Here is a 17427-nt window from a genome sequence, read left to right on the forward strand (position 1 = left end):
CACTACATCAAAAACTAATGATGTAATGTATGGTGATTAACATAACAATAAAATAAAATTTTTTAAAAAAAGATGCATTAACCCTTAAAAAAAAAAAAGAAAAATCTGAGAATTCGTTACCATCATACCTGCACTATTAGAAATATTAAAGGAAGTTTGTCAAACAACCTTATGATAAGCTTACATGGCAGGAACAGATCTTCCTGTCAACAGCTATGTGAGTGACCCACCTTAGAAGTTGATCTTCAAGTCCCAGCAAGCCTTCAGGAAAATATAACCCCAGCCAGTATCTTTACTACAACCCCGTAAGATGCTATGCCAGAACCACCTAGGTAAGCCATTTCCAAATCCCTGGTCCACAGAAACTATGAGATAATAAATGTTTGTTGTTTTAAGCTTCTAAGTTTCAGAGTGATCTGTTACACAGTGATAGATAACTACTGAAAACACTATCAACAATCCAGACTTAACTGACAATAGAACACTATACCCTAAAACAGCTGGACGCTCATTCCATTCTTCATAAAATATGTCCCAGTAAAGTCCTTTTTCCATGTTTAAGAAGCACTGGGATGTTATTAACTCACATAATTATATAGTCAAACATACAGACCTTTGCAAATGATCTACACTGTATACGTTTATCAACATATATGTTAATATACCCACTCTCCATCCCCTCTTCTCTTACTGAACTGTGGCCCTTGAAAACTCATACACTGAAGCCCTAACCCCCAGGGGCACCTGCGTGGCTCAGTCGGTTGAGCATCCGACTCCGTTTCGGCTCAGGTCATGATCTCAAGGTTGTGAGATCGAGCCCCATGTCAGGCTCTGTACTCAGCAGGGAGTCTGCCTGAGATTCTCTCTCCCCTCTACCTTCCCCCCACTCTGTACACACACACTCTCTCTCTCTCTCTAAAATAAATAAATCTTTAAAAAAAAATTTTTTTAAAGCCCTAACCCCCAGTGTGACCATAGTTGGAGATAGGACCTTTGAGGAAGTAAGTAAGGTTAAGTGAGGTCATAGGGTGGGGCCCTAATCCAATACAAGTGGTATCCTTATAAGAAGGAAAAGAGATATGAGGGATACACGGGTACTCAGAGGAAAGACCATGTGAAAATACAGGGAGAAGGCAGTCACCTACAGGCCAAGGGGAGAAGCCTCAGGAGAAACAAAACCTGCCAGCACCTAGATCTTGGACTTCCAGCCTCCAGAACCACGAAAAATAAATTTCTGTTCTTTAAGTTGCCCAGTCTGTGGTATTATGTAATGATAGCAAGCTGACTATATACTCCCTCAGTAGGACACAACTGCCTACACACAATGGAACCAGTCTTATGGCCAGCACTGAAATTAGTTCAGACCTACTGATGGCTTTCCAATACTGACAAGCAGAAAATATCAAAGAATGATACAGATCTTATGGATCCATAATGAATATGGATCTTATCAACTTTACGGTACTGAAGCATTTTAAATTGACATTACACAAACTATGTTCACAGACCACAAAGGAATCAAACTGGAAATCAATAAGAGGCATATGTTTAAAAATCCTTAAAATTTGAAAATTAAGTAACACACCTGTAAACAATGCATGGACAAAGAATAAATAAAACTATACTGTGACAATGTTTTTGTACCTATCATATTTGCAAAGACCAAAAGTTATGATATACTATCTTGGCAAGGTACTAAAGCAATGGATATTCTCATTGTACTGAAAGAACATGTAAATTAACATACCAAATATGAGGACAATTTGTAAAAATGTATCAAAAGTATAAAAGCACACCCATATGATCCAGTAATTCAAGGGATTAGAGTCAGGACTGCCTAATTTCTAATCTAGAACTCTTTTTCATGATACCTATAAGAATATTTTCTCAAGGCACAAAGAAAGAATTTTCTTATGGTGTCCAAGTGAAAGAGATAAGCTGTAAGATGTAGCCTAGGAATAATAAAATATTGTAACTCCCATAGTTTTCAAAAGCTTGAACAATCAAGGAGAAAGTCAAAATCAGAGCTAATTCAAAAAAATCCTACCAAGCAGGAAGGAAAGACTGGCACCTGGCCAGGGAGCACAGTCTAGGGACCCACCCAATCACGGTTGATTACGGACCTAACCTGTGGCCCCACCCGATCACAGAGTTCAACTAGCTACATCACTCAGCCAGGGCGTACAGCCTGTGACTCTACCCAACCAGAGGAGATTATGGAGCCCAGGCAATGGCCCCGCCTGATCACAGAACCCAGTCAGCAGCCCCACCTAAATGTAGACTCATTTGACAGTAGAACCCAGCCAGTGGACCCCTCTCAACTTCAGAGCACAAGCAGTGGCCCCACCCAACCAAACACCCAGAAAGGAAATGCTGCCTGCCAGTGGACAGTATCAGATGACCCATCCAGAATCCCAGGCTGGGCTGACTGAAGAAAATCTTTCCCTTCCAAAGTGAACTTGTAAATACTGGAAGAGGAGACCACTTCTTCAAATGCACAGATACCAATGCAAGAACAGAAGGATCAAGAAGAATCAGGTATACCTGACACTACCCAAGGAAATCAATAAAGTTCCAATAACTGACCATGAAGAAACAGAGCTGAACTAAATGACAAAGAATTCAGAATAATCCTCTTAAATAAGTTCTATGAACTACAAGAAAACCCAGATAGACAAGCAAAAATAGGAGGAAAATACATGAATAAAGTAAGTTCAAGAAGAAATAAAAATCATTTTAAAAACAAATTCTTGTCCTGAAGAAAATAACTTAACTGAAAAATTCAATAGAACTCTTCAACAGCAGACTTCACCAAGAAGAAAGAATCCATGAACACAAAGACAGGTCATTTGAAATTATCCAGTCAGAGAAGCAAAAGAAGAAAAGAATGATAAAGAGTGAAGAAAGGTACAGGACTCCTAAGATACCACACAAACAACATACACATTATGGGAATCACAAAAGGAGAAAATAGAGAAGGAGACCAAAAGTCTGTTTAAAGAAATAATGGCTGAAAACATCCCAAATTTGGGGAAACAAATGGACATTAAGACTCAGGAAGCCCTAGAGTCCCTAAACAGGTTGAGCCCAAAAAGGGCTACACTGAGACACATTTTAATTAAGTTATCAAAAGTCAAAGTTGGGGCGCCTGGGTGGCTCAGTTGGTTAAGCGACTGCCTTCAGCTCAGGTCATGATCCTGGAGTCCCGGGATCGAGTCCCGCATCGGGCTCCCTGCTGTCAGCAGGGAGTCTGCTTCTCTCTCTGACCCTCCCCCCTCATGCTCTCTCTCTATCTCATTCTCTCTCTCAAATAAATAAATAAAATCTTTAAAAAAAAAAAAAAAAGTCAAAGACAAAGAAAAATTTGAAAGCAGCAAGAGAAAACAACTCACCATACAAGCGAACCCCCATTAAGTCTATAAAAAAATTTCTCGGCAGAAATCTTGCAAGCCAGGAGAGAGTCGGATGATATAGTCAAAATACTGAAAGAAAAAACTGCCAACTGAGAATACTATACCCAGCAAAACTGCCCTTCAGAAATGAAGAAGGGGGCACCTGGGTGGCTCAGTCAGTTAAGCGTCTGCATCTGGCTCAGGTCATGAGGCCAGGGTCCTGAGATCAAGCTCCCAGTTCATCAGGGAGTCTGCTTCTCCCTCTGCCCCTACCCCCTGCTCATGCACTCGCTCTCTCTCTCTTGCTCTCAAATAAATAAAATCTTTTAAAAAAGAAAGAAATGAAAGAGAAATAAAGACTTTCCCAAATAAAAAAAAGCTGAGAAAATTCACCACCCCTACATAACACTTAAAGGAAATGCTAAAGAGAATTCTTAAAGCTGAAATGAAAGGATGCTAATTAATAATGTGAAAATATAGGAATGTATAAAACTCACCAGCAAAGATAAATATACAAAGTAAGATTCTCTAATAAAGGAAATACAGGAATGTATAAAGAAAATATAGGAATGTATAAAACTCACCAGCAATATACAAAGTAAGATTCTCTAATACTGCAAAGGTAGTATGCAAATCACTTTCAACTCTTGTATAAAAGTTAAAAAATGAACATACCAAAAATAACTATAACTACAATAATTAAAAAGATATAAAATGTAATATCAATAATCTAAATGTGAGAGGGAGAAATGTAGAACTACAGAGTTTTAGGTTGTTACCAACTTTAAAAAGGTTGTTCTAAGATATTTTATGTCAGTCTCATGGTAACCACAACAGAAGAACCTGTGGTAGGTATACAAAAAAGTTAAGACAAACAAATCAAAGCATGTCATCACAAAAACTCATCAAATCACAAAGGAAGAGAGAAAAATGGAACTATAAGAGTCAAAAAGCAATTAACAAAACAGCAACAAAGTCCTTACCTATCAACAAATACTAAATGTAAATGGATTAAATTCTCCAATCAGAAGTCCTAGAGAAGCTGGATGGATTTTAAAAATCCAACGACATGCTGCCTACAAGGAACTCATGTTAGCTTAATGGGGCACACATAAGCTGAAAGGGATGGAAAAGATACCCCAAGTAAATGGTAGCTAAGAGAGAGCAAAAGTGGCTGCCATTACATCAGATAAAATAGACTTTAAGTCCAAAATGGTCACAAGAGAAAAAAAAAAAAAGGTTATTACATAATGATAAGGGATCAACTCATCAAGAAGATACAACAATTGTAAATATTTATGTATCTAAACATCAGAGCACCTAAATATGTAAAAGAAGCAGTAACACAACTGAAAAAAAAAAAAAATAAACAGCAATACAATAATAAGGGACTGTGATACTCTACTCTTAACAATGGATAGATCATCCAGTAACAGACACATACAGAACGTTCCATCCAACAGCAGCAGAATACACATCCATCTCAAGACAGAACATTCTCCCAGAAAGATATGTTAAGCCACAAAACAAATCTTAACAAATTCAAGCAGACTGAAATTACATCTTCTCTGAACACAATGAAAACTATAAAACAAGAAATCAAAATCAGGAGAGAAACTGCTATTCTCACAAATATGGGAAAATAGACAATACACTCCTGAACAAACAATAGGTCAAAGAAGAAAGGAAAATCAAAAAAATATCTTGAAACAAATTAAAATGGAAACACAACAAACCAAAACCTACAAGAAGCTAAAAAAGCAGTTCCAATTGGAAAATTTATAGCTATAAATGCCTACATTAAGGAAAAAGAAAGATTACAAAAGGAAGGAAGGAAGGGAGGGAAGGAGGGAGGGAGGGAGGGAGGGAGGGAGGGAGGGAGGAAGGAAGGAAGGAAGGAAGGAAGGAAGGAACGAACGAACGAACTAAGTCCAAAGCTAGCAGAAGAAAGAAAATAGAATAGAGCAGAAAGAAATGAAATAAAGAATGAAAAATCAATAGAAAAGAACAAACAAACTTAGACTTGGTTTTTTGAAAAGATAAACAAAACTGCTTTAGCTAGACTCATCACGAAAAAAAGAAAAATGACTCAAATTAATAAAATTATAAATGAAAGAGGAGAAATTACAACTGGTACTGGTACCACAGAAATACAAAGGATCATAAGAGGCTACTATGAACAATTATACACGAACAAATTGGACAACCTAGAAGAAATGGATAAACTCCTAGAAACAAACCATCACCGACGACTAAGTCAATGAAAAAAATGAAAATCTGAACAGACCAAAAACAACAAAGGAGACTGAATCAGTAATCAAATATCTCCCAGCCAAAAAAGCCCAGGACCAGATGGCTTCACTGGTGAATTCTACCAAACATTTAAAGAAGAATTAATGCCAATCCTTCTCAAACTCTTCCAAAACATTGAAGAGGAATGAATATTCTCAAATTCATTTTGCAAGGCTAACATTACTCTGATACCAAAACCAGATAAGGACACTAAAAGAAAGGAAAATTACAGGCCAATATCCCTGATGCATACTGATGCAAAAATTCTCAAAATGCTAGCAAACTGAACTCAACAGCACCTGAAAAGATCAAATCCTACACCATAATCAAGAGGGATTTATCCCTGGGATATAAAGATGGTTCAACATATGCAAATCAGTGTTAACACCACATTCACAGAATGAAGGCTAAAGATCATATGATAATCTCAACAGATGCAGAAAAAGCAAAGCACAAAAGTCAACATCTGTTTCATGATAAAAACTCAACAAACTGAGTACAGAGGAAATATATTTCAACATAATAAAAGTTATATATGACAAGTCCACAGCCAACATCATATTGAATAGTAAAAAACTGAAAACTTTTCTTTAAAATCAGGAACAAGATGTAGGTGCCTATTATCATCATTTCTACTCAACATAGCACTGGAAGTCCTAATTGCAACAACTAGGCAAGAAAAAGAAATAAAAGGCATCCAAATCAGAAAGAAAGAAGTGAAATTATCTCTGTTTACAGATGACATATTATATACAGAAAACCCTAAAAAACTATTAGAATATTACTAGTCACAGGACACAAATCAACATACAAAAGTCAACTTCATTTTTATATACTAACAATGAACTATATGAAAGAAAAATAAGGAAAGAAATGCCATTTACAATAGTATCCAAAACAATAAAATATGTAAGAATAAATTTAACCAAGGAGGTGAAAGATCTGTGCACTGAAAACTATAAAATAGTGATGAAAGAAACTGAAGAAGAAACAAATAAATGGAAGGAAAGATATCCCATGTTCATGGACAGGAAGAATTAATATTGTTAAAATGTCTATACTAGAAAAACCAACTTATAGAATCAATGCAATCCCTACCAAAATTCCAATAGTATTTTTTAAGGAAATAGAAAAAAAGCCCAAAGTTCATATGAAATCACAAAAGACCCTAAATAGCCTAAGCAACCTAGAGAAAGAAGAACAAAGCTGGAGACATCACACTTTCTAATTTCAAACTGTATTTCAAAGCTATAGTAATCAAAATGGTGTGGCACTGGCATAAAAACAGACATACGGGGCGCCTTGGCGGCTCAGTCGTTAAGCGTCTGCTTTCAGCTCAGGTCATGATCCCAGGGTCCTGGGATCAAGCCCCATGTTGGGCTCCCTGCTCAGCAGGAAGCCTGCTTCTCCCTCTCACACTCCTCTTGCTTGTGTTCCCTCTCTCACTGTCTCTGTCAAATAAATAAATAAAATCTTAAAAAAATAAAAATAAAAATAAAAAATGGGCAAAGGAATAGTATAGACATTTTTCCAAAGACAACATACAAATGGCCAACATGTACATGAAAAGGTGCTCAACATCAATAATCATAGGAAATGTAAATCAAAACCACAATGAGGTAGGTCACCTCATTTCTGTTAGTACAGCTTTTATCCAAAAAACAAGAGATAACAAGTGTTGGCAAAGATGTAAAGAAAAGAGGACTCCTGTTTACTGCTGGTAATATAAATTGGTACATGCAAAAATGTTCACTGCAGCCCTGTGGAAACAATGAAAAAATGTAAAGCATCTAATTGTCCCTTAGCAAAGAAATAGATCGCCAAGCCATGGTTTAATCATACCACAGAATACTTAGTAGCAGTTAGAAATGAATGAACTAGTCCATATTAGTAACTTGGTAAGTGAAAAAGGCAAGCTTCAAAAAGATTCATATAACTTATGTGCAATTTTAACACTAAAACAATCATATTTTGTTTGAATGTAGCAAAAGTACAAAACATGCATGGATTTTCACACAGGAATTTCAGGGTAATGGTAACCCCTGGGGAGGGAAAGAGAAAGGAAGGGAGAAGATGACCCTTAGTTCTTTGGTCAAAAAAAGCTCTATAGCAAATAGGGCAAAAGGTTAACATCTATTAATCTCAGTGGTGAGTACAAAGCTATCTTTTGTATTACTTTTGTACCTTTCTATATATTGAAAATGTTTCATAGTTGAAAATAGTTTTAATGGGTTTTATATAACATAAAAATGATTAGAAAAAATAATTACAATCTAATAAGACTTCCAAATTGCTGTGCTGTAGTTAAACCTTATTACAGTGAAGATGCCTAGAGATTACCCTTCCAGCTCAAGTAGACTCTTCTACACTAAGAATTTGTCTATACTATTTCTGGTAAACTAGCAATGAGAAAAAAAGGTAAAATGAACACAGAAAAGTGAACAAAAAATTTCTTCAACTCTTTCCTCCAAGCTCTTGAATCATGAGAAATGTTGTGTTCCCTTGCTTGAATTCGTGACCTGAGTCAGATGGATATTGCAGTAGAGAAAATTCCAGATTCATAGGGAAGAAAATTTCACAAGTAATCCATGTAAATACATGGATATATATATAAATAATTTAAGACATTAGTTCTAACACCCTCCCTACAAAATCAGGAAACACAAAATATGATACAATTAACCAATTTACTAAAACTCTAAATATGTGTGAGAGGATATAAATAAAAGAGGTAGATATGGCACAGGTCTTTATCATCAAATCTTTATTGAAAGTTTTTATTTGTAGAGATATAACCTAGAGATGACAAAAAATGTTATAATTCAGAATCAAATCCTGCAATATGGTTTCACGGTGTACTTATGTTACAGGAGTGTTGCCCCTACAGATGAGCATGACAGTGAAAGTAAAACTTGCCACCAGACTTTGCAGAAGATACAACATGAACACAGCATGAAACTTCAAGGACAGGAATATATATACTGGTTAAAGAAATAATGGAGGATCCCACTGCAATGGAGATTATAAGGTTGGCAGTGCAGGGAGAGGCCACATGTGAGTTTAGGTGATCCTTGAAACTTTAAGAGTAGTCTAGAAAGAACTCTCACTAGAATATGAAGGATACTACAATTAGAATATCGCCATTTTGCAAACCCTAATAAAAATACGGATCTGGACAATAATAATCAATAGCTACTAAATCTTTAACAAGATAGGGAACTTTATAATAAATGAATCATACTGACAAATCTGAGCCCATTGATTAATCCTAGCATTAACTAAAGGAGAGACAAGGAAACATTCTGGAGCTCTTGATATGATCCAACAGGAAGTATAAAACCACTACGAAGTTTCCTTGCTAAACAAAACAAAACAAAAAAATAGAATCTAAAATTTGATCAAGACTATATCCCAACCACTGGTTTACAGGAAATAATAGGCAGAGGAACAAGTTAAACATCACATCTCAGAGATGCAATCAGTAATACCCAGAATGCGGGTTCCTTCAACTAGTAAATTACAGAGACCAAAAAAAAAGGAGGAGGGTGCTGAAGGGGGTATAACATAAAAGAGTCCTAAGAGATATAACAACCAAACACAATATGAGGGCCTTGTTTGAATCCTAATTCTAAATCAACCCTAAGAAATCATTCATGAAAGAACTGGGAAAATCTGAACATTCACTGGATATTTGAAGACTTTAAGAATAATTGTGAATATTTTAGGTGTGGTAAATGGTACTGTGGTTGTTCTTTTAATTGTGATAAAATATACATAAAACTTACTGTTTTGACCTTTTTTTAAGTGTACAGTTCAGTAATATTAAGAGCATTCACACCGTTGCGCAGCCATCACCACAATCCATCTCAAGAACTTTTTCATCTTCCCAAATTGAAACTCTGTACCCATTACACAATAACTCCCCAACCCCCTCTCCCTCCAGCCCCTGGCAACTAGCATTCTACCTTCTGTCTCTAAAATTAAACTACTGCAGGTACGTCATAAAAACAGAATCATACAATATTTGTCCTTTGTATCTAGCTTATTTCACTTAGCATAATGTCTTCAAGGATCATCCCTACTGCAGCATGTGTCTGAACTCCATTCCTTTTAAAGGCTGAGTAACATTCCATCTTATGTATATACCACATTTTGCTTACCCATTCATCTGTCAATGGACATTTGGGTTATGTTTTATTTCTAAGAGTTCACATCTCTTTACTGAGGTACATACTCAAATATTTATAAATTAAATTATAAGACAGCTGAGATTTGCTTCAAAATACTCCAGTTTGGAAAGAAAGGGCAATGAAACAATATATCACTTCTCACTTAACAGATTAACAAAGATTAAAAAACTGATAATACCATATATATTGGCCAAGATGTGGGGAAACATGCTCTTTCATTCATTGTTGGTAGAGTATAAATTCATGTCTTTGGAGGGCTCTATCAAAGTTTAAAATGTACATTTACTTTAACCAAGATAATAACTTCTAGAAATTTATCCTGACCCATGTGCTCACCCATATACACAAAGAAGAGTATACAAGCATACTGACTGCAACAATGTTTATAATAGTCCAAGACTGGAAACAATTTAAATGTCTATCAGTAGGGAAATGACAGCATAAATTACAGGAAAAAAATATAAAAGTGCAATGAAATACAATTTAACTGTAAAAAAAATGAAATGGTTCTATGTACACTAATAAGAGACAGGGTCCAATAATTATGTTAAGGGGGAAAAAGCCAGGTACAGAAGAATATACACTATTTAACCAGACATTCACTGCTTCCATTTCTGGCACTGCCACAGACCAAACAAATCTAAAAATTTCCCACAACAAAAGAGCTACAATTGCAGAGTAAATAATAATTAACATCTTTTAAATGTATACCTAAGCTTAAAATAAAGGAAATCTATCACTGAGGAATGGGCTAGAGGAAAGAGGAACACTTACTTTTTACTTTATCCACTTATTTTTTTTTTTAAAGATTTTATTTATTTATTTGACACAGAGAGAGAGAGAGAGGAATCACAAGTAGGCAGAGTGGCAGGGAGCGGCAGAGGGAGAAGCAGGCTCCCCGCCGAGCAAGGAGCCCGACGCGGGACTCAATCCCAGGACCCTGGGATCATGACCTGAGCCGAAGGCAGATGCCCAACGACTGAGCCACCCAGGCACCCCTCACTTATTTTTTTTTTTTAAGATTTTATTTATTTATCTGAGAGAGAGAAAGCATGAGCTATGCAGAGGGATCATGATCCAAACTGAAGGCAGACGCTAAACTGACTAAGCCACGCAGGTGCCCCTCCACATATTTTTATGTTGTAACCAATATGTATTACTTTTGAAATTAAAAAAGAAATTATCGGGGCACCTGGGTGGCTCAGTCGTTAAGCATCTGCCTTGGGCTCAGGTCGTGATCCCAGGGTTCTGGGATAGAGCCCCACATCGGGCTCCCTGCTCCGCGGGAAGCCTGCTTCTCCCTCTCCCACTCCCCCTGCTTGTGTTCCCTCTCTCACTGTGTCTCTCTCTGTCAAACAAATAAATAAAATCTTAAAAAAAAAAAAAAAGAAAGAAATTATCCCTAAAGCACTCTCAAAAAGGATGCTATGGCTTTAATAATCAATAAATAATCAATTTAATAATCAATCAATGAATAACTAAACCAACGTAATCAAAGTTAAATATATTCTGTCCATGCCAGGGTAGTCCAGCTTTGCCCACCAGGAACACTGCTATAATTTGTTGATGATTTCCAGTTCTGAGAAGGTTCCAGAGGCAGCCTTTTAACCTGCACTACTGGCTAACATCACCTAAGTCTCTCCAGGCAGTAGATTAGGTGCGTAGCCCAGAATTATTCTATCCAACCCAGAGAGTTGTAAAAATGTCAGAATTTTCACACGGCCACAATACATTTATTGTTTACTCTTGCCCTTTATGAAATTGGACATGGTAACTGCTGGCACATACAGGCAATAGCCCTGCATTTCAGATAGGCAATAATAATTATTTATCAGTATGTATCAACTCACAGAGGGCTGCCAGACTAGGGGAAAAAATAAAAATCTACCAGATGTCAGTAAAGGCAAATGCTGTAAGATGAGGATATGCCCTGCAGGAGTACCTTCAGAGAAAACTTGAGATATTTCCACTCCTACACAGAAGCATCACAATTGAGATCAGACTTACAACTCATTCAGACCAACCTGATTATTATAACTGTGTTCCAAAATTCAGGAAAAAAATCAATATTATTTCCTACTTTCCCCTTCTTTAGGGGTCCCAAATGCTAACCTCATCTAAGAAGTAAAAATGTCTAAATACCAATAAAGGATTGTTCCAATTCCCGTTTTTAAATCCCTCTTTAAAAAAAATTTTTTTTAAGTTTTTAAAAAGAAAAAGAAAAGGGGTGCCTGGGTGGCTCAGTCGTTAAGCATCTGCCTTCGGCTTACATCATGATCCCACAGTCCTGGGATCGAGTCCCTCATTGGGTTCCTTGCTCAGCGGGAAGCCTGCTTCTCCCTCTCCCACTCCCCCTGCTTGTGTTCCCTCTCTGGCTGTCTCTCTCTATCAAATAAATAAATAAATAAAATCTTTAAAAAAAAAGAAAAAGAAGCAAAGGCCCAAATAAGAACAGCATATTAGGGACACCTGGGTGGCTCAGTCGTTAAGCATCTGTCTTCAGCTCAGGTCATGATCTCAGGGTCCTGGGATTGAGACCCACATCGGGCTCCCTGCTCAGTGGGGAGTCTGCTTCTCCCTCTGCCTGCCACTCCCCCTGCTTTGTGCTCTCTCTCTATCTGACAAATAAATAAAAATCTTAAAAAATAATAATAAAAAAGAACAGCATAAAAAAACACAGTATTGAACAGAAGTACCCAATAGGAACGCTATTTGTAGAGGCAGTAGAGAGAAATGTTGAGCTGTCACTCTCTGGAGCCAGCAGGCTGGCAGTAGCTTACTACCTGTATAACCCTGAGCAAATTTTTTAAAACTGTGCCCCACTTTCCTCTTCTGTATCATGGGAATAATGACAGTAACAATCTCAGGTTTGTTGAAGATTAAATGAGTTACCTAATGTAAAGCAGTTAATATTTGACTACTGTTTACCACACAGGTGGATAAAAATCCAAAGTGTTAATAACACTCTTTTAATAGGCTGTTGGAACACAAGAAGTCTGATACTTTGCTTAGTACTCAGCCTTATGAAGGGCAATTTGTAAATCCCACCGTTGAGAATTTATCTCACTGATATTTTTGCACAGGTGTAAAAAGACAGGTATAGGGGCATCTGGGTGGCTCAGTTGTTAAGCATCTGCCTTCATCTCAGGTCCTGGGATGTAGCCCCACGTTGGGAATCCCTGCTCAGCAGGGAGTCTGCTTCTCCCTCTCCCTCTGTCCCTGCCCCTCCTCGTGCTCTCTCTTGCTCACCCTCTCTCAAATAAATAAATAAAATCTTTAAAAAAAAAAAAAAAAAACAGGTATACAAGGTTTTTTATTTCATACTGGAAACCCAAATGTCAAATATCAAAAATGACAATAAATAAAGAGTGGCGGGGCACCTGGGTGGCTCAGTCGGTTAAACGTCTGACTCTTGATTTCAGCTTAGGTCATGATCTCAGGGTCATGAGCTAGAGCCCCACAATGGGCTCTGTGCTGGGTATGGAGCCTGCTTAACATTCTCTCTCTCTCTCTCTCTCTCTCTCTCTCTGTGTCTGCCCCTTCCCCGGCTCATGCGCACTCTTTCTTAAAAAGCAAAAACAAAAAATAAAAAAATAAATTTTAAAAAAGTGGCAAATTCATGACATGAACACTATACAGCAGTGTTTTTTGGGGTTTTTTTAGAGTAGGGTGAGTACACTGATTTACTGACATGGAAAGACCTCTTGGTAAGTGCTTGGTAAGTGAAAAATGCAAGATGTTATGTTACCTTTTGCATGAAAAGAAACTGAATAATCAAAATACATATTCATCCTTGTTTGTTTTTGCACTAAGAGAAAATAGTAATGGTGAGAAGGAACTCGGCAGATAAAAGACAGGATGGGAGGGAAACTTCAAACTGTGCATCTTTTTATTTTTTCTCTTGCGCTTTTTTAGCTACATGAATATTTTACCTACTCAAATATTAATTTTTTAAAGTATTTTTTAAGTGTAAGGAATACACTTTGGTTCTCAAACATTGGCTGCAATTACTACTACCGTTGTTTTTGTTAGTAGTAGTAGTGATAGTAGTTACAAGCTCAAAATACCTCCTTTCTGAAGCCTTTTTCATACTCCCTCTGCACAGAAGCCTCCTCTAACTCCCACTATTTAAAGAATTTATCATTTTCTCCTCTAGTGTAAGCCGCTTAGGAGGTAGGTCAATGTCTTGTTCATTTTTAATATCCTAGGAGCCTTGCTTGCACCCGGTAGATACAAACATTCTGTAGTAACAGTAACCTACAACTACTCCAAAGAAGAAAATAGTGACCCTTTCTAAAAGAAGTATGCTCTATCATTAATTATAAGACCGGGAAATTTCAGAACTTGAATAACTGGATTTGCTAACATTCTTTCAACTACTGCCCAGCCAAAATGTCCTCTCTTTCACCAAGTTTTTTTTCTTTTCCCAGGACTTCCCCAGACATTGTTAACATATCCCAAGCCAAGACACTACATGTACCAACTCCTTAACTCACTGCAATCTCTGAAATGCCTTTTATCCTAAGTCCCAACACCCTGGTACATTGCTCCTATCGAAAAAGCATTTGCTGGGCGCCTGTGTGGCTCAGTCGTTAAGCGTCTGCCTTCGGCTCAGGTCATGTTCGGCGGGAAGCCTGCTTCTCCCTCTCCCACTCCCCCTGCTTGTGTTCTTGCTCTTGCTATCTCTCTCTCTGTCAAATAAGTAAGTAAAATCTTAAAAAAAAAAAAGAAAAGAAAAGAAAAGAAAAAGCATTTGTTGACTGTCTCCTTTTAGATAGAGGTTCACATATTAGTCAGCGAATAAAGTGCCCTTTTAACTGAAGACCTAATACTTGATTCCTAATTCGCTCAGTGTTTTGTTTGTTCTTCTGGTATGTAGGGTGTTCTATAACCGACTGTTCAGTAGCCCAATTCTAGATGTCATTCCGGCACACCAAATACTCCACTGACAGCTCAACAGTCACTTTTCATGCAGGCCCCTCCCCTTCCCTCCTCCCTCAATCCTCATAAGCCCTAGAGCTCCTTCCCCGATACTGACAGACACACTGACAGTTCAGAAGTCCTTCTACCCAAGCTGTCCTCCCCTGCAGCTGCAAGACCACCTCCCCGACTCTTATCATCCTGCGACCCAATTCGCCCCAATACCATCCCCCTCCCAGCCAATCCAAACCACATCATCAGTTTCTTCCCAAGAACCAGGCAGCTTTAAAGCTTTTCCCAGTAAGTACACAACTGACAACTCGACACCAGATTCTCCAAGTAATCCTTTCCTCCTCCTTCCCCTCCTACCCCACGCACTGGCTCTCCTGTCGCTACCACTCACTTGCCCTGGCTTCCCCGAAAATTCACAGCCTCGTTCGGTAAACACGCTCTCCGCTTTCCCCATTCCCTTTCCACCGCTGACAGCTCAGTCACCTCCATCCCCATGTGGCTGCACCCTCCCCCACTCCTTTCCCTTGACAGCTCAGGGTCGGTTCCCAGCCTTCCCCCCGCCCCAGGCCTCCCCAGACCTGACCTGGGCCCCCCGCGGTGCCCCCCGCCCCGCAGGAGGGCTCCACTCACCCACTCTCCCGCATCACGTTGCTGTCCCCGCAGTCACAGGCACCCCCAGCCTGGCTGCGGAACATATTGAAGTCGTGTCCGGTGTGGTCGCCCTGGTGGAAGCACTCCGCGCACAGCGACATGCAGGGGGAGATGCCGCACGTCCGGCAGCGGTAGGCCACGAAGTTGGCTGTCCAGACCAGGCCGCAGAGCGCCGCGGGGTCGTAGGCCCGCACCGCCGCGCAGAACTCGTCGTAGCCTCCGCCGCCCGCCAGAAGGCACTTACACCACTCCAGGGCCTCCTCCTCGGCCGCCCCCGGACCGCCCCCGCCGCCGGCTACCGCCGCCTCCTCGCCGTCCGCAGCCGCGGTCAGCGGCCGCTCGGCGCTCAGCACCCGCTCCAGCAGCGCCTGCAGCTCCTCAGCACCTGCCCTGTTGTCCGGCCGGCTGAGGGCCGCCTTCAGGTGCGCCGCAGTGGCCGCCTTGTCCAGGGCCAGCCCAGGCGCGGGCAGCTCGGGTTGGGGCGGCTGCGGCCCCCCGACGGCCGCCGCGGCCGCCGCCGCCGCCATGATGAGAGCTCAGAATTTGGAGAGCCCAGAGCCGGCGGCTCCTCCCGGGAGGGTGGGGGAATTGACTGCTGCGATTGCTCGGCCCGCCCAACTCTCGCGATACCCCGGAGCCGCGGCGCACCTCCGTCCGCTTCCCCGCCCCTGCACACGCCCCTCGAGCTCCAGGGCTGCTCCCCGCCCCTTTCTCGTGGGTCCTCTTCTGTTCCTTACCCCCTCCTCTTGGCTCTCAAAGCTGAGAGCTACTGAGACAAGGGACCCGCCTTTAAAAATATATATATATATGGACAACTTTATATGGACCATATGAAAAATCTTTAAATATGGACATTTTTTTTCTTTATTTACCTGGACTATAGGAATTATACACAGCATCTTTCAGAGGTATTTTAAGCATTTGCATTTCGTTTTGAGATGTAGATTCCCATTGTTATTAACCCTTAATTACTATTGAATCACTATTACTATTGAAGCAAACTCCTAACTTTCCCCCAAATCAATTCTTACCCTCACATTATTATCAGGTTAATCTAAAGTACATTTTTTAGATGATTAAAGTACACTACATTCTTACTATCATTCTCCTGTTCAAAATCTTCAGTGGAAAAAAAGCTCCTTAAATATTCTCTCAAAAACCCACCTATCTTTCTTTTTTTATTTTTTTAAGATTTTATTTATTTATTTCAGAGAGGGAGAGAGAGAAGCAGGCTCCCACAGGGCAGGGATCCCGACTAGGGCTCTGTCCCAGGACCCTGAGATCATGACCTGAGCTAAATGTAGACACTTACCTGATTGAGCCACCCAAGTGCCCCCAAAAGCCACCTATCTTTCTATCCTTATCTCCTGACACTACTCCAAGTTTGCCATATGAAAGAGACCAATGGGACTGTTCACTGTTTTATGAGGCTTTATCATTTCCTGCCTCTGGGTCTTTATTGTTCCTAGTTCCCACACTACTCCATCCCACTCCATCACCCTACAACCTAATCTAGCACAGTCTATCTATGTAATTTCTTTTCTTCAAAAGGATGGCTCTTAACTTACTTGATGACACAACTTTGTTTTAAACTCTACACCAGACATGGGCTCGAACTCTGCACCCCAACATCAAGAGTCGCATGCTCTACCAACTGAGCCAGCCAGGCACCCCTTAATGATATAACTTATTGCCTTTACTGTAAAATCTCATCTTCACCTCACTACTAATTGGTAAATTTCCTAAGGGCAAAGAATGAGTCTTCTTCATCATTGGACATAAATGTTCAAATATTTGTCTGATTATTGTTAAATAGAACATACTTAATATAGATAATGTTTGTTGCATATTTTTTATGGGCCCTGCTCTTTATATATGTTATTTCATTTAATCCTCTCAATAATTCTATGAAGTAAGTACTGTTAATAGAGGAAACTAAAACTTAAGGAGGTGATTTATGTGCCCCAAAA

The 17427-nt window shown here is 39.4% G+C and overlaps 1 protein-coding gene across 1 annotated transcript in view; it reads right to left on the bottom strand.

Annotated features, from left to right (window-relative positions):
* The window catches only part of UBR3 (ubiquitin protein ligase E3 component n-recognin 3), a 178567-nt gene extending 162554 nt beyond the window's left edge, over positions 1 to 16013 (bottom strand). The window contains exons 1-2 of the mRNA XM_032401120.1: positions 15437 to 16013; positions 8826 to 8838 (exon numbers count right to left, since the gene is read on the bottom strand). Coding sequence (XP_032257011.1) covers positions 8826 to 8838; positions 15437 to 15984 — 561 coding nt within the window. The 5' untranslated portion in view covers positions 15985 to 16013. The remainder of the gene's footprint in view (positions 1 to 8825; positions 8839 to 15436) is intronic.
* Between the last annotated feature and the right edge of the window lie 1414 nt (positions 16014 to 17427).

Source organism: Phoca vitulina, unplaced genomic scaffold (assembly GCF_004348235.1).
Source record: "Phoca vitulina isolate PV1807 unplaced genomic scaffold, GSC_HSeal_1.0 scaffold1, whole genome shotgun sequence".
NCBI classification, from domain to species: domain Eukaryota; kingdom Metazoa; phylum Chordata; class Mammalia; order Carnivora; family Phocidae; genus Phoca; species Phoca vitulina.